Here is a 20,271-nt window from a genome sequence, read left to right as displayed (position 1 = left end):
TAAGCAACCAAAGTCCATGAAATTTTGCAGACACATTCTAGAAACTAATATCTATGCCTGTGGTTTCCCAGATTTCTGTTAAAATATTCGGTTTCAAAGTTACGCGGTCTTATAAATTCACATACAAATCTTTGAGCCCCTGTAATTTTAAAACTACATATTTTTAGAAAAATCTAAAACACCACAGGCACAGCATATTAGTTTCTAGAATATGTCGGCAAAATTCATGGACTTTGGTTGCTTAATATTCAAATGAAATTGGAACTACGATTGGGAACGGGAACCCACGGGAACTCTTTGATTTTCCGGAATAAAAAGTAGCCTATGTCTAAGAAATGCAAGATATCTCAATAATAAATTTCGTTAAAATTGGTTAAACGGCTGGATCGTAAATAGTTAACAAACAGACAGACACACACTTTCGCATTTATAATAAGTAAGATATAATAAGGAATTCGCATTTATAATGAGGAATAAAGATGAGTTCATTTTGAAGATATTTGGTGACCGATATTCTGCGTGAGTCAGTAGTGGCGTCCCATATCGTTGATTATTTATGGGGAACAGCCGGAGTAGTGCACTTAGTAATTGCGGTCGGGACCTCTCCACACGGCTCGTTTATCTAATTATTGCGCCTGCGCCGGTCGGCACGATCGTCTGCGCGTACGTCTAACGAATCCTCACTGAATAAATGACTATAGCTACCTATTATTTAAATTAGATTCAAGTTTATTAGAATGAGATAATTTAAAAATATATAAATAGCGAGCAAACGAGAAGGAGGGCTTGAGACCGGCTCTTAATTAGGTACATAGTGATTACCACCGCCTATAAACATTTGCAGTAAGTACCAGAGCTGGCTGGCTCTGCCGGCTTTTCAGGAATTTGTTGATCCGCCCCCATAATAAAATGCAGTGGGAACACTGCCCAATACATTTGGTGCCACAATAATAATATAATTTGCATGAGCGTGGAAAAAATATCTGACACTATGGGTGGTAAGTATTGGCGGAACCATATTTAGCGCTGATTTATATCTAGAGTTAGATAGGTACCAAAAATTGAATATAAACTTTGACTTACTTACCTACCTAGTTTTGACTGAAAAAAGACTAACAGAATTTATAACGCAGACAGTGAGATAAAGTCTATAGTTTGGTAGATCTCTGGCATCATAAATTGAACAAAAGATCAATAAAATCAAGAACTTGATAAATGTTATTAAGTTCTAAGTATATCACTATATCAAATCGTTATATAGGCTATTTAAGTACTTAAATAACAACAAAACAACAAGCGTGTAATAACAACAACAATAATTATAATTAGCCATCGTTATTAGTTACGTTGAGACCAAAATAGATGTACCTAAGATTGGTTGGTATACTACTTCATCTTTCAACAAGGGAAGGCGGAATACAGTAGGTATATAAATATCTTATCGTATCGTTACAAATACCTCTCAATAACACTATAATTAGCATCAAAATATCTATTATGTTTTGAATTAATGCTTCAACCATGCTTCAATTATAATAATATGATGCCCGCGATTTCGGCTGCATGGATAGGTATATGTTTTTTTAAAAGCCAGCTGGAACTGTTTGATATTCAGGGAATGAATGCTATACGAAGTAGGTATATCGATTCCAAATTTCGAATCGGTCGCATTCATTGTGGCGTGAAGGGGTAACAAACATTTGCACCCAAACTTTCCCGTTTTATACCTACTTACTTAATATTAATTAGAAAATTAGAATGTTTTTATAATATTGATACTACATCAGAAACGTTCCTACAAGTCTAACTACTAATAACTATATAAGAATACAACTTTACAAGTAAAATACTAAGTAATAGGTAACTGTACAAATTGGATGAACAATGCGCGAAGCGTACCTACTTACTCTTAGGTAACGAACATTCAGACAGATTGACACAGACATTAATTTTTATATAATTTATCTAACTAGGTACATAAGATAATAACAATATGATTTTTGGAATAATTAGTTAAAGGAGTTTAAGTAAGTTTAATGTTATTTTTGAGTCCGGTTTTGGACTCCTTAAAATTTGAAGTATCGTGTAGACTAATTTGTCCAGTAATTATTCACGGGCCTTGTCCACGTTCATCAATTAGAGTATCCGCTTTTTTTCTATTGCGCTGCTTATTACATTAGTCTTCCTCGGTCAATTATGTGGTAGGTTTGCCATAAACAAGATTTTTAGGAGACCAGTCTTTAAATATTTATTCTTTCGTCTAGTTAAAATTAAGCATGTAAGAATAAGTACCTAGTGATAACACTGAAAATAATTCAAAAGTACAGATCACCAAGTGAGAAAAAAATTGGTTGTCTGTAAAGTCGGTTTACTGACGATAGTTGAACGTGACAACAAAGGCCGATTGTGCTTCTTTGTCGCTCGTTCCGCGCTCTCGCTTGCACTTCAAGCCTTACATGGAACGCCTCAGAGCGAGGTAACGCCGCATGAGTCATGTTTTTTCGTGCGTGCAGCCGGCTCTATCGAATTGTAAGACGTTGTCACGTCAAAAAAGTTTTGCAAAAATATGTGAGATTACAAATCAGTAATGATAAAGAAAATGGAGAAAGTGGTAGATAAATTATGTAGGTTCTGAACAGTCATCATCATGATAATTGTCAATAGTTAGACGTCCACTGCTGGACATATTAGGTCGCCTGTAAAGACTTTCACACGCTACGGTCTTGCACGGCTGCTCCCTGCGACTCGATTGATTTCGTTCGTCCATCCACCTAGTGGAGCAGGTAGGTACCTATGTGCTAACGTTGCGCTTCACAGTGCGAGGTCGCCATTCTAGTACCCTGGGATCCGACGCGACGTTTATCTATAACTTGTATTGGCGTCACTCAGAAAAGCAGGTATTATTTAAATATTTTTATCGAATTATTGGAATGTCCTCTCATAACCAACACAAAAAACACAAGTTCAATGTGTAAAGGTAATCCGAGAGTCTTAATCTAAACAAACTAATGCCAAAATAAATAATTTAATTAGAGCGTGATTGCTATCACAACATCTAATTATCCAGTTCAAAATCCAAATACCGAAAATATGCGATATCGCTCCGAATCTCAGATGGAGACTAAACTAAAACCTTCGAAACACCCGTATTTAAGCAAGTTCAATCTTGTTGGCCTCCTAGCAACAGATTGTATGACATCGAATGAGCGAAATATCGATTTTATCAAACTACCTGCATTAGATAAATTAATAATTTTATATTATTTTTGACAACTCAAATCAATTTTTAAAAATAACCTTACAGTTATGTATGTAAATTAAAAAAGTAAATTAAACCTAATAATTTTTGTTACTCAGACTCAATTAGTAAAGGAGAGCACTGTCGCCTAAGACACAGGTTTGTACCGAGTTTAGGGACAGTGGATCAATAATTTGTGTCTAGTTTTGTTAGGTTTTACTAAATTATTCTAAATTATATTAGTTGTAAGTGCCTTAATAAAAACGTTATAATTAGTAATTAGTAATTTGTAAAAAACTAGTCGTAAGCTGCTTTCAATAAATTTATTTATTTATTTATTTAACTAGCCGATGCCCGCGACTTTACCTGCGTGGATTTAGGTTTTTCGAAATCCCGTGGGAACTCTTTGATTTTCCGGGATAAAAAGTAGCCAATGTGCTAATCCAGAATATTATCTATCTCCATTCCGAATTTCAGCCAAATCCGTCTAGTAAGTAGTTCTTGCGTGAAGGAGTAACAAACATACACACACACACACATCCACACAAACTTTCGCCTTTATAATATTAGAGTTATGCGAAATAAAATATAATTCATTTTAATACTAATGTTGAATAGGCGTCCCGTCACTTTAAAGATAAAGTGTATTTTTTTAATTGAGAGGTGTCAAGCACGGGACTAGCCTCATATTCACGAATATCTGGCAGCCCTATTGATGAGTCAAAGTCGAGGGCACGCGACCGAGATGACGTTAATTAATTTTAATGCATAATGGACACTTGTGTCTTAATTGTACATTGTACACTGTACCTACAGCTAACCACGAATGGGCCAATTATAATCTAAAATCTGTTCAGTGATGTTTTCAAACTATTGATACTGTGGTGATGAAAGCACGATCAATATTAGCGTTAATTATATCATCAATTATTACTACCTACTTCGGGTGGACTGCCTTTAGCAAATTACTACGACGTCCTAAAGAACAAGAAGATTTCCATCTATCTTAAGCGGCGAATGTTTGGGCAATGTGTGCTGCCAGTCATGAGTCATGAGAGTTAATCTTGTTTAGAATGTGTTTAGGTCCAAATGGAGATAGGCAGGTCAGGTCTGTAGGACCACAGATGACCGATGGGCCCGTTTGCTTCTTGAATGGAGACCACGTACCAGAAGAAAAGTCTTGACATTAACATTTTTTGACAATAACGTTGGAACACAACCAGGATCCAGGATAAACATGGAGGAGGCTCACCCAACACCAGGAAAAATGTGCGATGATGAGGTCTATATCCAATAATGGATAATTAATAATAAAGAAGATTTTAATTATTTTGAGTATTATTATTACGACTAAAACCTATCGATACTGGCTGTAGAAGATTAATACTAACTAAATTTCTAGAAAATTGATATTTATTTATTGGTCAAAATGGGTCAGTTTGAAGATGAACTTTCTTTTTATATTACACTGTTTTGCTAATTATACCACATTGAGATATCCTGGGAATAATACTTAATGGTTATTTAAGCATTTGGATTGCGATACGGCAACAGATGTATCGGGTGTCGCGTGCAACTAATATAGTTTAAAAAAAATAGGGCGATTGCATAAAACTTGTAAATGAGTCAAACATTGGCTCATATCCAGGTTTACAACAGATTCTTTTGAAAGTGTCCTCTACTCGAGTGATGATGTTAACTAAAATATTTAAGAAATCTGTAATAAAAGAGTAGATGTAACAAAAAAGGATCCTTATAGGATCACTTCGTTGTCTGTCTGTCTGTCCGTCTGCCGTGTATGTCATCCCGTTGACCTAGAATCATGAAATTTGGCGGGTACTTAGATCTTATAGTACAAGTAAAGAAAACAATCCGAAAACCGTGAATTTGTGGTTACATCACAAAAAAAATATTTAAATGTTCATGAAAAAATACTTAATATTTTCAATTTTCAAAGCACGATAACTCTATTTCAAGTGGGGTACCATATGAAAGGGCTTTACTAAAAACATGCTAAAACAGATTTTTATTTATTTTTATTCATAACAGTTTTTGAAATTTCGTGCAAAATGTCGAAAAAATACTCGAGTACGGAACTCTCGGTGCGCGCGTCTGATTCGTACTTAGCCGGTTTTTTATGAGTTTACTCTTTTGCCCGATAACCATTCCACCTAATATAGAAAAAGGAAGAGGTAAAAAAGGTACAAAGGTACTCAATCCTGATGCTGCAAGGGACCTGACCACCAAAGCTGATGGGATTTAGAAACTGTCGGTTATAAATTTTACTGACATTGAAGGTATCTATACCAAGTAAACACTTTGTCGTTGACCTCGAGGACCCCACTTCGTAACCCTGATGCTGTAAGGAATTGAATTCCTAAATCCTGGTGATCCCAAGGAATTTTTAAGGGATCAGCCGTTTAAATGTTTTTATGAAGTTTGGTACAAAAATACCTCGCATCCCGGGGACGGGAATGGATAGGCTACTTTTATCCTGGAAAGTTAAAAGTTCCCACGGGATTTTTAAAAATCTAAATCTACGCGAATGATAAAAATGTAGAGAAACTTAATAGGTAAAGAATGACGTCTGACTTAAATACTTAAGTACCTACGTATCCATAAATAAACTCATAGGTTTGTATAATTCATTAGATTTTAACCGACTTCGAAAAAGGAGGAGGTTCTCAATTTGTCGGAATCTTTTCATATCAATGGAATATCTTTACTTTGACTGAATTGTCTCTCTGTCCGCGCGATGTGATTCAGAATTCTTGGCGATGACTAAATGTCATTTGATTTGTACATAATTTTGTTATGGTTATTCATCTTCTAAATGGTAACATCGGTCTTAATAAGGTTTTTAATGAAGACGAAAATAGAAATCATGCATAATAAGCTTGCTGACCGCTTGGCTGATGTCATCGTTAAACATGGTTAGATATTCAGAGCGACGGAAAAACTTTTGAAAGGGCTTTCTCAAGATTTTCATCATAGTAAGTATACTCTATTGGCTGAACGCCTATTGACTACTATCGCCTGAGCAGTCCTTCTTTTTAGCAACCAAGTGCCTAATCATTAGGCTTCCATCGAGACGCTCTGGGGGCTGCTCAAGCTTCTGTATGGAAGCATTTAGCTCCCGTAGAAAAAGTTCAGCTGCTTTCTTACCCCCCGTCCATACACTGCCCGTGTGTCATGGGAAGAAGCGAGGAACGGAGGCAGAGACGTAGTGTGGCCGCGTTACTCGCATGTTCCTCGTTCATGCCCATCGCTCCCTTTTTTTTTTGTTTTTTTTTAAATATAGAATATTAGCCATGCTAATCATGACTAATACTCCCCTTTCCTCTCCAATTAAGCGTAAAGCTTGTGCCAAGAGTGGGTCGACGTCCATCGTGTTGCAAAGGCAAGCGACCTCATCCGGCGCGTCGCGAGTAGGAGAGTGTGTGGACGCACAGTTAGACTGCTGTTGCTAGAAAAGCTAGATATTCAGGCGAGGCACTCGGCTTTAGTATGTTTTGGCTTATTTGCAACAAGACTGTGGGATAAAGGGTTTATAACTTTTTAATAGATTTGTCAACATCAACAAGCCTCATAGTGGAGGGGATCCGAAGGTGGATGGTCCTCTATCTACAAAACATCATTGTCTCAAGGTAATGCTATCAACACGTCATAATCTGGCTGACAAAGCTATGGTGGAATTTAGATTTAACAAATTGTAGACTAAGTATTAAGTTAGCTGCTTTGAAGACAGTTCATGTGCGTTGGTACAAGGGTTTTCAGCCAGGATGTTCTTATTATTTTTAAATGGACGAACTTACGAGCTGTATGCAGTATCAAGTTTCAAGTAGGTAATGTGATTGTATAGCTAGAAGCCATTTGTCTGATGTCGTCACGTATTCGGGACGCAGGATTCTCGCGCTCAGTGGAATGCCACCGGAGATTATCATCACGCGCGTTGTACGCTGTATGTATTTCCTCATACTGTTGCGCTTTATTATATTTTAAATCACTTTACTACTTCCTCTACCAACGTTGAAAATTGACAATCAATTCATACCCCTTTGAGAAATCCTATTAACATAATATGGGCATGTCACTCAGCCAGATTCTCCTTTTATACAAGAATACCTATTCGCTGACAAAGTTTTCGCTGAATGTAAGTACTCGTACCTGTCTACCATTGCTGATGTAAAACGGTATCACTGAGCAAAGATCTTCCGGTCTAAGAGATAATAAGATTGCAAACTGACATGAATACTTTATGCCGTTTTTGGCTTCCAGGAGCTGTTTAGTTGGACGTTACTTGAATTTTATTTAGGTATGGTGAGTCAGCGATAAACAAGATACGGACATACGAGCTTAAATGCGATGTACCACTGTTCCCTACAAGGCTAATCTTGTTTTAACGAAACACTAATTACGGTTAGTAAAAACAACGTTTTATAGTGCAGTCAATCGTTTCGTTCGGAGTGGACTGAGTCAGCTGTAATCGATAGTGTAATTGCAGAGCATGTCCTCGTATCGGGTGAGACAATAACTGGCCGGAGCCGAGCCGCCTTGGACGTAGATCGTATCTTTTGCAGTTACATGCGTTTAAGTAATTGCGGGAACTGCCATTGTTAGCCGGTCGACGCAAATTGGGCATTAGCGATAATTTATTGACTTTTAAATCAACTCGCATTGTCATTGCGACAATTTGAATATTTAGCGTGTGGGCTCGATAGGCTCTAATGATGGCAATTGTTCCCCATCACTGAGTCCGCCTGCAGGTGCGCCCGGCTGGGCTTCTTTAGGGAAATCTCGATATTATACCATGGGAAACAGTAATTGTCTAAAGAAGTAACGTCTATAAATTGACGCATAAAATATGCTTTGCACATCCAAATCTGTTCAGGCTGTTGTTTAGAATAATGAAACACACATAGGTACTGAAACCTAACAACACACTGCTTTTTTTGGTTGGGTGACTACCCGGTAAGCCAATGGGGGAAATCTCACGTTTTTCTTTTGCCAAAGAAATATAATATAATAAGAAAGGAGCCAAAGATGAAACTGCTGATTGCATTTATTTATTTTGTATTTATTTATTTATCCGGTACTGTGTAGAAAGTATGATTTATTTATGTTCTAAATCTAATTTAGTGGAAAGTAGTTGTCATGTCCGGTAAGGAGTGGATAGTCAATTTATAATAGTGACGTGAGACGGCGCAGGCCGTCACAAAGGCACGTGCGTGCCCCCGAGAGCAACCGCGGGCCGTTCAAAGCTGGCGCGGCTATCAGCCATCTGGGAACATCTAGCGAGGTGTAATGGTTTGTCGTGGGCACCTCAGATGAGCCGACGTTCCCAATGTGACGCGAACAGCGTGGGTTGTACCTTTTTTAACACACAGTGCATACCTAGCTTCCAGAAGCTCATTTTGTTTACGTGACATTTTCATTGTTATTTGACGTCACGTTTGGGTGCTTCATTGCGAAATTTTTCACTCATCATTTACCTACCCCTCGCAAGCTCACAACTTACTGAGCACGTGTCCCCTCCCAGAATAAATGAGAAAGGCTTTGCCCATAGTTCACCACGCTGACCAAGCAAACTTTACACGCCTTTGAGAACATTATTGACTCTCAGGCATCCAGGTTTCCTCACGATGCCGCGATGTTTTCCTTTGTCATTGAAGCAAGTAATATTTAATTTATTAAAAAGCACTGTAAACTTTGTTATAAAATCCTAATTTCACTATACCTACTACCTCGTACCTACCACAGTATCATAATAAGCGGGTTCATCCCGAACTCAACTCTTTGGTGAAGTCACGTAAAGAATAAGTAAGTAAGAAGTAGATATGTGCGAACAGTTCTCTTGAGTGAGATTCATTGAGAAAGATGTCAAGCTCTTTGATTTGATTACAAAATTATTACCTATACGTATTCGTATCACACTGGACCTGAAGCTGTCAAATTATACCTAGTAGTAGGTAGGTACGTAAGTAAGCCTTCGTTTTGTGAGTTCGTATTGAATGCACCTTACAAAATTTGATGAACGTACTTCAAAGGAGTCCCTTAGAAAAAAAAACAACGTTGCCCAAGTCACAAATTATTGCAAATAGATAAATTATTAATTTTGCCGTAAAACGTCGGAATTTATTGCAATATTTTCTTTTAAATCTGTACGTATTTGATATGATATGCTGGCATACCTATTTTATATACTTAGATGTAGGATACTACCTACTTACCTACTGTATTTGCAAAATACCTTCCCACAAGTTTTCCACTTTTTGAAACGAAATTGTAGATATAATATATCTAAGTAGGTAGATCATTAATTAAATAATGAATCAAAATAACAAGTTATCTACAATCTGTCTTACAAGGTATCTACTTATATATCTTATTGAAGCTTAGTTTATTTGTAGACAAATCTTTTTAGCAAATTATTCAGAGATGTCTAAATAGAGAAAATAATTTCACCGCTATTTCGCTAGTCTGCAATGCCCAATCATCACGAAGGAGACTTTATTGGCTCCGCCTCTTTAAAACGTTTTCTATACTAATCAAATCATATTACTGTACAATGCTCATCAAGGGGTGTGTAGGTACGTCTCGAATCTCGATATAGAAGAAGATGATGTGGGTGTGTTCGTAAAAAGTCTTATAATACTAACTGACCCGCCCCGGCTTTGCTTTCTTAGTAGGGGTTTTATAGCAACGTTGACCCAAGTCGGTAAACGGATGGGTGACTGACTTTGGATGCAAAGGGAGCTTGGCATCCGTCGGTACCGGCTACTATTGTGATAAGAATGGTGAAATGAAATTTTTGATTTTTTTCCCTTTCAAGTTCCGTTCTCTTTCTCCATTAGGATTCATCAGATCTTCCCATTTGAATGAAACTATCCTGATAGGTATCTGACAGTACAATATTTCCAATTAAGAAAAAGAAATATCGAAATCAGTTAAGATTTCACGGAGTCATGGAGTAACATAAAAATAAAAATAAAATAAAAATGAATTGACCAATAGCTTGCATCCCTATTATTGTCCTATACTTAACTACGTTTGACCTTTAGCTAAGTAAGTAGGTACCTACTTTTTGTCTCGGAAAACCAAAGAGTTTCCACGGGGACTGACTTTCATGAAAGATATCATTAAAGAACTCTCAATCCCGTCTCCACTCAATATCTAGCAATCTGAAAAAAAATAGTTCATGAATTGCATTTCTTATTTATTCAGATACCTTTGCTGAGGCATTATAAATGTGAAAGTTCAGGAGCCGTAGTTTTTATCAACACCATGTTTACGCTAGATAGTAATCCACTCGTAATATGGATGGATGATGCAATCTTATGTGGAGTTTGTGCAAGTTTGCGAGGCATTGCAATAAGGGCTTCTATGCGCAATGCACGGTGGTTGAGATAGAGAAATGTCAATAAAGAAAAACTTGAAAACTAAAACCCGACTGCGATCGTCTTAATAAACGCTGAAATATTATACTAAAATTGTTTTTCTGTCGCTTTGACACCCCACTCGATACAATAGCAAAAAAAAATTTTTTGAGACCCCCATTTTTTTCATGTAACATCCGTTTGGTCAATTTTATCGTATAAAATGTAGCCTATGTCACCCTTATGACGAATCGATTGACACCTCATTCATCAAAATTGGCCCAGTAGTTTAGGCGCTACGGTGGAACACACAGAATCTGGATACAAACATACATACCCACATACATAGATACAAGATAGCCTTCCTTTTGGCTTTGCCGCAGTTGGGTAAAAAGAACAAAATCATTAATCATTCTAAGACAAGCTCTAGAAATCTAGCCCGATGTTTGTCATTATTTCTGATTTTGGCACGATAGAGTAAAAGCCGAAAACTGAAACCAAGTCAGTGTTTTTGACACTCGTTGTATGGAAAAATCTTAGATCTTAACTACTAAACCTACTTAATATTATAAATGTGAAAGTGTGGATGTTTGTTACTCAATCACGCAAAAACGGCTGAACGGATTTGGATGAAATTTGGAACGGGGATAGATAATATCCTGGATTAGCACATAGGCTACTTTTTATCCCGGAAAATCAAAAAGTTCCCGCGGAATTTTGAAAAATGTAAATCCACTAATATAGTAATAGCCTATGTGCTAATCCAGGATATTATCTATCTCCATTCCAAATTTCAGCCAAAGCCAAATCCATTCAGTAGATATTGCGTGAAAGAGTAACAAACATACACACACACACACACACACACACACACACACACACACATACACACACACACACACACACACACACACACACACACACACACACACATACAAACTTTCGCCTTTATAATATTAATGTGATTACCTAAGTGTTGTGATCTCAATTAATTGTTGCGATTGGCTGAATTTATGGTAATTTAGCTGCAACATTTAAGCCGATGTCGGGAGAGGTCAATTGTCAGAGGTAATTGCGGTCGTCACTGTAGCTGTCAATTTGACAATATGCAGATGTCAAATCACGACGTTTTCCGTCCCTTCCCAAATTAAATTTTCATTTTTGCAATACTTTAACTCAATTCAAAGCTGAGAATTGGATAAAATCGTGTTCTTTTATATTGCTCGATGGTGGCGCTTTGCATACAAATCAGAATGGCAATGTATGGTAATAGCGCGCCAACCTGATAGCGTTTTGTCGCAGACACAGCCGATTAGCTCCGTCCGGTCAAGATAACGATGGACGGAATGCTGACCAAAATTTTATAAACATGTCTAGCGCTGACAAGAAATATTTCTGTTTGTTTCATTTTGACTACGGATAACCCACCCGTAGCAGTTACTATTTCTAAATACTTATGTGGCGTTTAATGAAAATTGAGAACGAGTAGGTATGTTACAGGTAACTTTTATTAAACGATACCTATTTTATTTTTTGACAGATACACCTTGTAATATACACTACAATTGGAATACCTTTTTGCTGAGCTTGAAATTTCCATCCTAAATAGCTGTTTATCATTAGTACCTAGAAATTCCTCTACTACAGCAGATACTGCTTTATCATCTTCAAATCAAGTTGTCTTTTATGAAAATAGAAAAAAGTCACTTAGGGCAAAGATTTGTGAATTGCTCTGATGCTGAAGTATCTACCAATTTCAAAGACATATTTATTCATCCCGGATTGCAACCATCGTCGTAACGACAGACTTGTGAAGCGGGCAATATTGAGATGAAACAAGACAATCTTTGCTTTAGCTCGCCATTTTTCATTGCGCAATTTTTTTATTTGTTCTAGATGTTATGTTGCCGTACCTGACCGTAGCTCCATGACCCAGGTATTCAACAATATCAACCACCCTTTGCCAATCCCAGGAAAAGTTCGTGATATTACCGGCGGAAGGATTCATCCCTGAAGTTCTAACGAGTTCGAGATGATGGTTTTTCTTAGCCATAGACTACGTAACGGGGTGGTCAGTAATTGTGAAGCCACGCTTTGTCCATTGTCCAAACCGAGCAAAAAATTATCAGGATCTTGTTGCAACAATTATCAAAAATGCAAAATTAATTGAACGTCGGGAAATATTCATTCTGATTTGTTTTTGCGCATCGCTAACCATTCTAGGCACCCAACGCACGGTTACTTTTCTCTTTTTTTCACGGTTACGTTCATGTCAAATAATGCACAACTACCTCAACCTGTAGAAACTGAAATAAGGGTATAAAATAACCAGTTGGTGTACACTCGACAGCACATCAAGCTTCACATAATATTACAATGCGAAAACCGTCGCTATGCAATAATCATAATACGCCGCACAATAATGATGATCGCAATGATGATGATGATGACGATGATAATGATTAAGGATCAAGTTTTCTAAATGTGCTACGCCAGATGACTCACTTCTGACTTCGCGCTTTACAAACACTATAAGATAAACAAGACTGCATGGAGTCGAGGTGTTTTGATCTCATACTGCTGTTTTCAAAAGAATGATATTATGCTAAAATAGAAAAAAAATCAAATAGTATTACAGCATTTAACAATATTATAACCGTAGCTCAAAAAATATCTACAAAGGTATTTTTTGAAGTACCTAGTTCACAATGATCTTTATTAACATCATTGCTAGTTCATGTATTCTTAAATCGATTTGTAACTATTTGCTTACTTAGTATTAGTTTTTTGTCTACTTTAGTATTTAAATCGATTATATGAAAATGGAATCGCTAGGTAGCTCATTTTACTTTTTTCTACTGATTTGTAATTATCGCCAATTAAGTAAATTTTTCAAAAAACAACTATTATAACAATAAACAAATACATATTATAACAATTTACCCGCCGCGCCGCTCTCGGTTTAGTGTTAACTTATCCCATATTTTTTTATTTGCCGATTTATAATATCCCATTACAAATTCTACTACTAAGTCGGTACTTTAGGCTCGAAATTAATAATAATAATCAATCTATCTATAATTTGCCACAACGTTGTTCTTCATCAAAAAGGACATTTTTGAACAAGTGTAAATTAAAAATTTTCAACACCCCCGACAAATCATTTTCAAATAAATAATTATGTATATCTAGGCAACGTCCATCTTGACAGCTTGACATTTGTCAATTGACACTTGAATATTATGAACCTAAGGGTTATCTAACCTTCTTTTCTACAAGAAAACTAGAAAATAGCTGATAACTTTTAAACGGCTGAACCAATTTTTTTAGATTATAGCTAAGAACACTCTCGATCAAGCCACCTTTCAAACAAAAAAAAAGTAAATTAAAATCGGTTCATTCGTTTAGGCGCTACGATGCCACAGACAGATACACAGATACACACGTCAAACTTATAACACCCCTCTTTTTGGGTCGGGGGTTAAAAACGACTGCATTGTAGAATAACTTATCGACACTTGTTAGAACATTTCTGACAACAACAACTTTGCTAAGTAACTTATCGACGCTTGTAATGTGTGAACATTGTTAGTCGTCAAATGTTGTTGTTTTGTCTAAAAGAGCATTTTTGGCAAACAACAACATTGCTTAATGACTTATTAACACTTGTAAGGACATTTTTGAGAAACAACAACAATGCTTAGTAACTTACCGACACTTGTAATGTGTCGATAAGTTACTTAGCAACGTTGTTGTTTGACAAAAATGTCTATTTTGACGAATAACAACATTGCTATAATACGTCCATGTTGCTAAGTAATTAAATAGATAGGTAGATTAATTGTTTTCAGACAAGGCAATCGCATCGTAACACAATTCTCCAAATGATGGGGATCGCTGCAAGGACGTTTACTGTAGGCAGCGTTGCTACCAGAGTAACACTATTTTGATGAGCAAAAAGTGGGTAAAAGAACCGGAGAGTCGACCCAACGATAGCGAAGTTTTCATGTGACCCTAAGTTCAAGGTCAGCAAAGGTATTTTGATGTAAATGCTCACCATGAATGGTTGGTGTAAAATAGAGGGCAAATAAGTCGTCGACGGAGGCGGTGGCGGTGGCGGAGGTGGCCGCGGCACTTGGCGCGGGCGGCTGCGCGTAGGGCTGGTGCTGCGCGAGCGGCGGCGGCGGGCCGGGGTAGTGCAGGCCGCTCGGGCCCGCCTCCACCAGCAGCTGCATGTGCGAGATGTCCACGAACTCGTCGCCCGCGCCGTCGCCGCGCCCGCCCAGCTCCTCGTCCTCCGGCCGACGCATCGCGATCACCGAGAGCATCGCACGAGCGCATCCCCGCACCGCGCGCTACCACCGCTGGCACTCGCACACACTCGCCGGCACTCGGCCGCGCGCACACTGCGGCGGCGCTGCACGCGCGCCACTACTAGCTTATTTACTTAAGGTCCTAGGGAAATTGACGTGATCACAGAACATTACGTGTAGGGAACTAACGGTACGCGGCACGGCAATCACACGGAAGGGTCACGAATGTCTACTGATAAATGAACACAGATTTGGCACGCGCAGAGTGTCGTCGCGCCGAGAGCGCCACATCCTCGACTGAGGCGAGCGCGGAGCGGCGAGGGCGTGCAGCACGCCGCCCCCGTGCGATGAGGCGCGGAGCCGCGCTCGTGGACCGCCGCGCGCCCTATCAATGGACGCCAGCCACCCGCTCGAGGTCGGTGTTCATTCACGACGGCCGCGTTAATGGCGTTCGAGCCGGGCGTCCTCGTTTGGCTGTCGTCGCCCACGTGCGCGAGAAAATGGCGCGGCGTCGCGACGGCGACTGAAGGCGCGCGAAAACTACGGGGCGCACCAGTGTAGTGAGTGCTGCAAGCGTGCGGCGCGCGAGCACGCGTGGGCACGGAGGCTCGCCGCGTGCTCGCGCGTCACCGAGATTCCGTTCCTGCTGCCACCACTTTCTCCGCGCTGAATCACGCTCCGCATTCGGAGCGCTCGCCGCGGCTCCCGGAGACCGTTTTGGTTATGCCACAATTAGCCGCGCGCCACGCGCTCCCGTGACGTCGGCGGCCCGGATGAGATAGCCGACAAGTTACGTAGATCGGATAAATCATTGCCGTCGACTAAAAATACATTTCTGGTCATCCTAAAGGCTCGTAATCTGTGCGACGAACGACGACGAAGATTGCGGATCACTTGCTAGTTTGACATCGAGCAGGTAACTATCTGTGACGTCTTGTTATAGGTGGTAAAGATTCTCACGAGTATGTTCATTGCTCAAGCTTTGAATTTATTCAAATAATTTAAGTAAAAAATATAATATTCCAATGTTTACATATTTTTTAAGATTTCAGTAGATTGTTAAATAAAAATAAATGAAGATCGAAATCTGTTTTATGCTTCGAAAATACTCAAAACAATCAAATATACAAAAATCTGATAGAAATTACCAAATTTTCCAACAAAGATACTAAATAACACCTACACCGGAAGAAGAACCTTCACGAAGGTCGAGGACTGTTTAGGCGTTGGCATGGCAACCATCTGTTGATCCGAGCGAGGCGAAATGTCAGAGAGCACCGAGTGGGCGCATCAGGGATTCCGGAGGGCTCGATCCGGACACCTGTAGAGTGTACAATTCTATGTCTATGCGGCTAGTGCTCTATCTCTCTAATATAGTGTAAACTAGATGATGCCCGCGACTTCGTCCACGTGGATTTAGGTTTTTTAAAAATCCCGTAGGAACTCTGATTTTCCGGGATAAAAAGTACCCATTGTCCGTCTCCGGGATGTAAGCTAACTCTGTACCAAACTTCATCATAATCGGTTAAACTGATGGCAGTGAAAAGCTAGCAGACAGACAGAAAGACAGACAGACACACTTACACATTTGTAATATTAGTATAGATAGTATAAAACAAAGTTGAAACCGAATGTTTTAACAGAAATCTGGAAAACCACAGACATAGATATTAGTTTCTAGAATATGTCTGCAAAATTTCATGGACTTTGGTTGCTTAATATTCAAATGAAATTGGAACTACGTTTGTATGAAACGAGTGACGGAGAGAGCCCTCTTAATCTTCCTACTTCAGCATAAGACTTCAGAACTTCTAAGTGGATTTCAAAAAGGTTTGCAGTATCACAACAACTTAATTATTTATTTAATAAGCTATCATTCAGCTAGGTGTATAATTTGTATCATATTTCTTTATTACTTAGGTATTACTTTTTTTTCTATTTTTATTCGGTGACAATTATTGAGACCGACCGTGGTCTGATCGAAGATTAATGGAATTGAACTGTAACCTAGTAGTAGTATATAGGTACAGTCAAAGCTTTCCAGGAAAAATTACACTTTATATACCTTATTTTTATTTATTCAATTTTATGTTATTCACGTATTTAAGTTAAAATATAAATAGGTTTTAGATCGCTCTTTGTTTTATTAAGTGTATCCTGTATTCTTACTCTTTGTAATTTTGTTATTTTGTTGTTGTTGTTGTTTAAATAAATAGTAAGTTTAATGTACAAGGTAGTTAGGTACTTAGCTATATATTTTGCAAGTTACAGCCAAGGAATAAATATAATACTTGTTTATTATTTGTGTAACGAAAATAGAAATTACGTAGGGTTGACTTACTTTCGTTTGCAAAGAGGCTTCTTCTGTTAAATTAACTATGGAAAGTATCTACACTTCCAGAGACTTCTTATGACGAGGGAGCCCGTAGCTTTTGAGAAGTTTTAAGGAGTGTATTTTTGTTTGATATATGAGTAGCTGCTGACAGCTACACACTGGTGTAGCCTTTTAGAAATCTGAAAGTGGGTAAGTACGGTGGTTATTCTGTGTTGCCGATTATGACAAACTTTGAGTTTGGATTATCCTTAAAATATGTCGTGGTGGTGATGGTTTTTGTGGGTATAGTATTGAATTTATAAATACATATATTAAATACTTTTCTGTGACACCGTCCACGTTGCTCCGTTGTTTTCCTGGATTTTTCCTCTTACTTGCAAAACCTTTCATCTTGCTGCGAAAGTCTAGTCAAAATCTTTTCGGGATCAAAACACTCTAATCGTTGAGATACGGAAGAATGGTAAAGACATTTGGACCAACAAAGTCAGTCACCCATCCAGATACCAACTTGGGTCAACGTGGCTTAATCAACACAATTAGCTAGTGTGCGCTCACTCACATAACCTTTTTACAGTTTACAGATGATGACCATCTGTGTTTATAATTATAATTAAATGTTTTAAACAACAACGAAAAAAAAACTAAGCCACACCATACCTATACTTCGAAATCACAGAAGGACATCACAATTTTATTTATTGGTATCTATAGAATTGATAAAAGTCACATTACGCAAGTGAACCGAAGAGAACTTGACTACCTACGCATGAATCGCCCAGAAAAGTCTATCACGAATAGTAAAGGTTAAAGTTTAAAAGTACACGGTATTTTTAAACGGTACACTTATACCTATTATTCAATAAAAATAAGGTTTACATTTTCAGTTATAGCGGCAATTCAACAAAAGAATTGATGATTATTTATTACCTATAGATATATTATTATGAGCTGTGTACCTATTAGTTAAAAATAAGGCTTATGATATTAACTTTTAGTTAATGTACAACATTGCTCTATGCCGCCCGCCCTGTTAACAATTTATGGTGGAAGGGCGGCCTACTCGCGGGAACTAAGAACATCTTTCGTGGCTGAATCTTATGGAAAGTTTCTTCACTTTTTCACCATCGAACCGTGAAGCGTTGTAAAGTTTGCACTGTGTCTCGTACGCAGTCGACATCCTACGGATAAGCAGGACTTACAAAGCGAATCGCTTCCTCGTTTCTAATACACACTGCTAAGTTATGGAATGCACTTTCGGTTTCTATTTTCCCGCCACCTATGACATTGATAACTTCAAAATAAGTGTGGAAAGACGAAATACAATTTTTTTTAATATATAATAAACTAGAAGATGCCCGCGGCTTCGCCCGCGTGGATTTCAGTTTTTTAAAATCCCCTAGGAACTCTTTGATTTTCTGAGATAAAAAGTAGCCTATGTGCCAATCGAGGATATCTCCATTCCAAATTTCAGCCAAATCCATTCAGTAGTTATTGCGTGAAAGAGTAACAAACATACACACACACACACACATACAAACTTTCGCCTTTATAATATTAGTGTGATACTTTGTGCTACACTCTTATGCTCTTCAGCGGTATAATTTCCAGATGATACGGTTCCACTTTTTATTCTATAATCATCTAGGTGATATCATACCAATGAACAAAATGGAACAAACCCTTCTCGCCACCCAATAGGCAGTATATAATTATGTCATAAGTACATATACATTATACATACAGTATGTACATATGTTATAAGGCAGTGAATATGTCGCAGGTATAATATTGTCAAAGCCGTGATATTACAATCTTACTAGCGATATTATAATTAAACGGCAAATTGTCAATCATCTTAATTTCTTAATGCACAACTACTTATGTACGTTTCTAGAAACAAGATTCCACTAAAATTAATATATCAGTGTGAATCGTTGGAGGGTTTTGGTTACACAACTATTTGGATCTATTTAGAGTGTATACGTTTCAGCGTTCTGGTAACAAGCTTACTCCACACGTAATGAGCATACGTAAATTGACACTTACACAATATACACGCACATTGGATGTCAGTGGCATCATTGTTCGGGGGCGGGGTGACGCACTAGTTTCCACTTTCGTCAGCATTCTGTCACTGATAGTGACGTCTGCCTGTTTTATAACTTCCCATTTAGATAATAAGCTGATAATAAACGTGCATGAATTTCGGACGTCATCAAAAATAGCCTCTTAATTAATTAAGAATACTTGCCATCGATCGAATTCGTTAATGGTAGAATGCTAAAAGTAAAAACTGACGCTATAAATGCTTTAATTTAGACTAGCTGATCCACCCGGCTTTACTCAGGTGAAATTTGACATTGGAATTTACATAATAAGTAGGTATGTACCTAATATATTATCATGGGCCTTTGAAAATCTTTTCATAGTGGAGATAACCTACTTACATGCAAAATCTCAAGTTTAGCCCCAGCATTATGAGGTGTAAGTACCTACACTGAAAATTATTATGTCAGTCAGTCATTTTCCACTATACAAATAAAAGATGTACTTAGTTAATTCAATAAAATCAGGATTTATTTTAGGCTATAGAGACGCTTAGTCCGCATAGCAGACTTGCCGATTGAGAAAATTGGCGATGGAAATTGTCTTATTTACTTATACTTTACCTTTTCTATTTACCTAAGGCTTTGTTTATTTTTGGAGCTCACTTTTAGGAGTACTCGAAGGGTGCCAACGGGACCCTAATACTAAGGCCGCCCATCCGTCTGTCCGTCTGTCTATAAGCGGAAGATGGTAGAGATCTGAAATTTTCACAGAATGTGTATTTTTACTGCCGCTATAACAACAAATATTCAAAATCCGCGACATGAAAATAAAAAAAATAGCAAATGTTATTTCTTGTACGATCGTACGGAACCCTACCTATGCGAGTCCGACTCGCACTTAATCGATTTTATTTTTGTTCGTTCTGAGAACAACTAATGAATAGCTAAAATCTAAATTATT

General features: G+C 38.0%; 2 protein-coding genes across 3 annotated transcripts in view; both read right to left on the bottom strand.

Moving 5' to 3' along the window:
• LOC123870129 (early growth response protein 3) overlaps positions 1–14,950 on the bottom strand; it is a 49,057-nt gene extending 34,107 nt beyond the window's left edge. Inside the window, exon 1 of the mRNA XM_045913302.1 lies at positions 14,672–14,950. Within this exon, the coding sequence (XP_045769258.1) occupies positions 14,672–14,942 (271 nt within the window). The 5' untranslated portion in view covers positions 14,943–14,950. The remainder of the gene's footprint in view (positions 1–14,671) is intronic.
• The window catches only part of LOC123870135, a 275,095-nt gene that overhangs the window by 192,606 nt on the left and 62,218 nt on the right, over positions 1–20,271 (bottom strand). The window lies entirely within an intron of this gene.

Source organism: Maniola jurtina, chromosome 12 (genome assembly GCF_905333055.1).
Source record: "Maniola jurtina chromosome 12, ilManJurt1.1, whole genome shotgun sequence".
Taxonomy (NCBI): Eukaryota; Metazoa; Arthropoda; class Insecta; order Lepidoptera; family Nymphalidae; genus Maniola; species Maniola jurtina.
The sequence above is the reverse complement of the archived record's forward strand: the minus strand, read 5'-3'. Positions and strand labels throughout refer to the sequence as shown.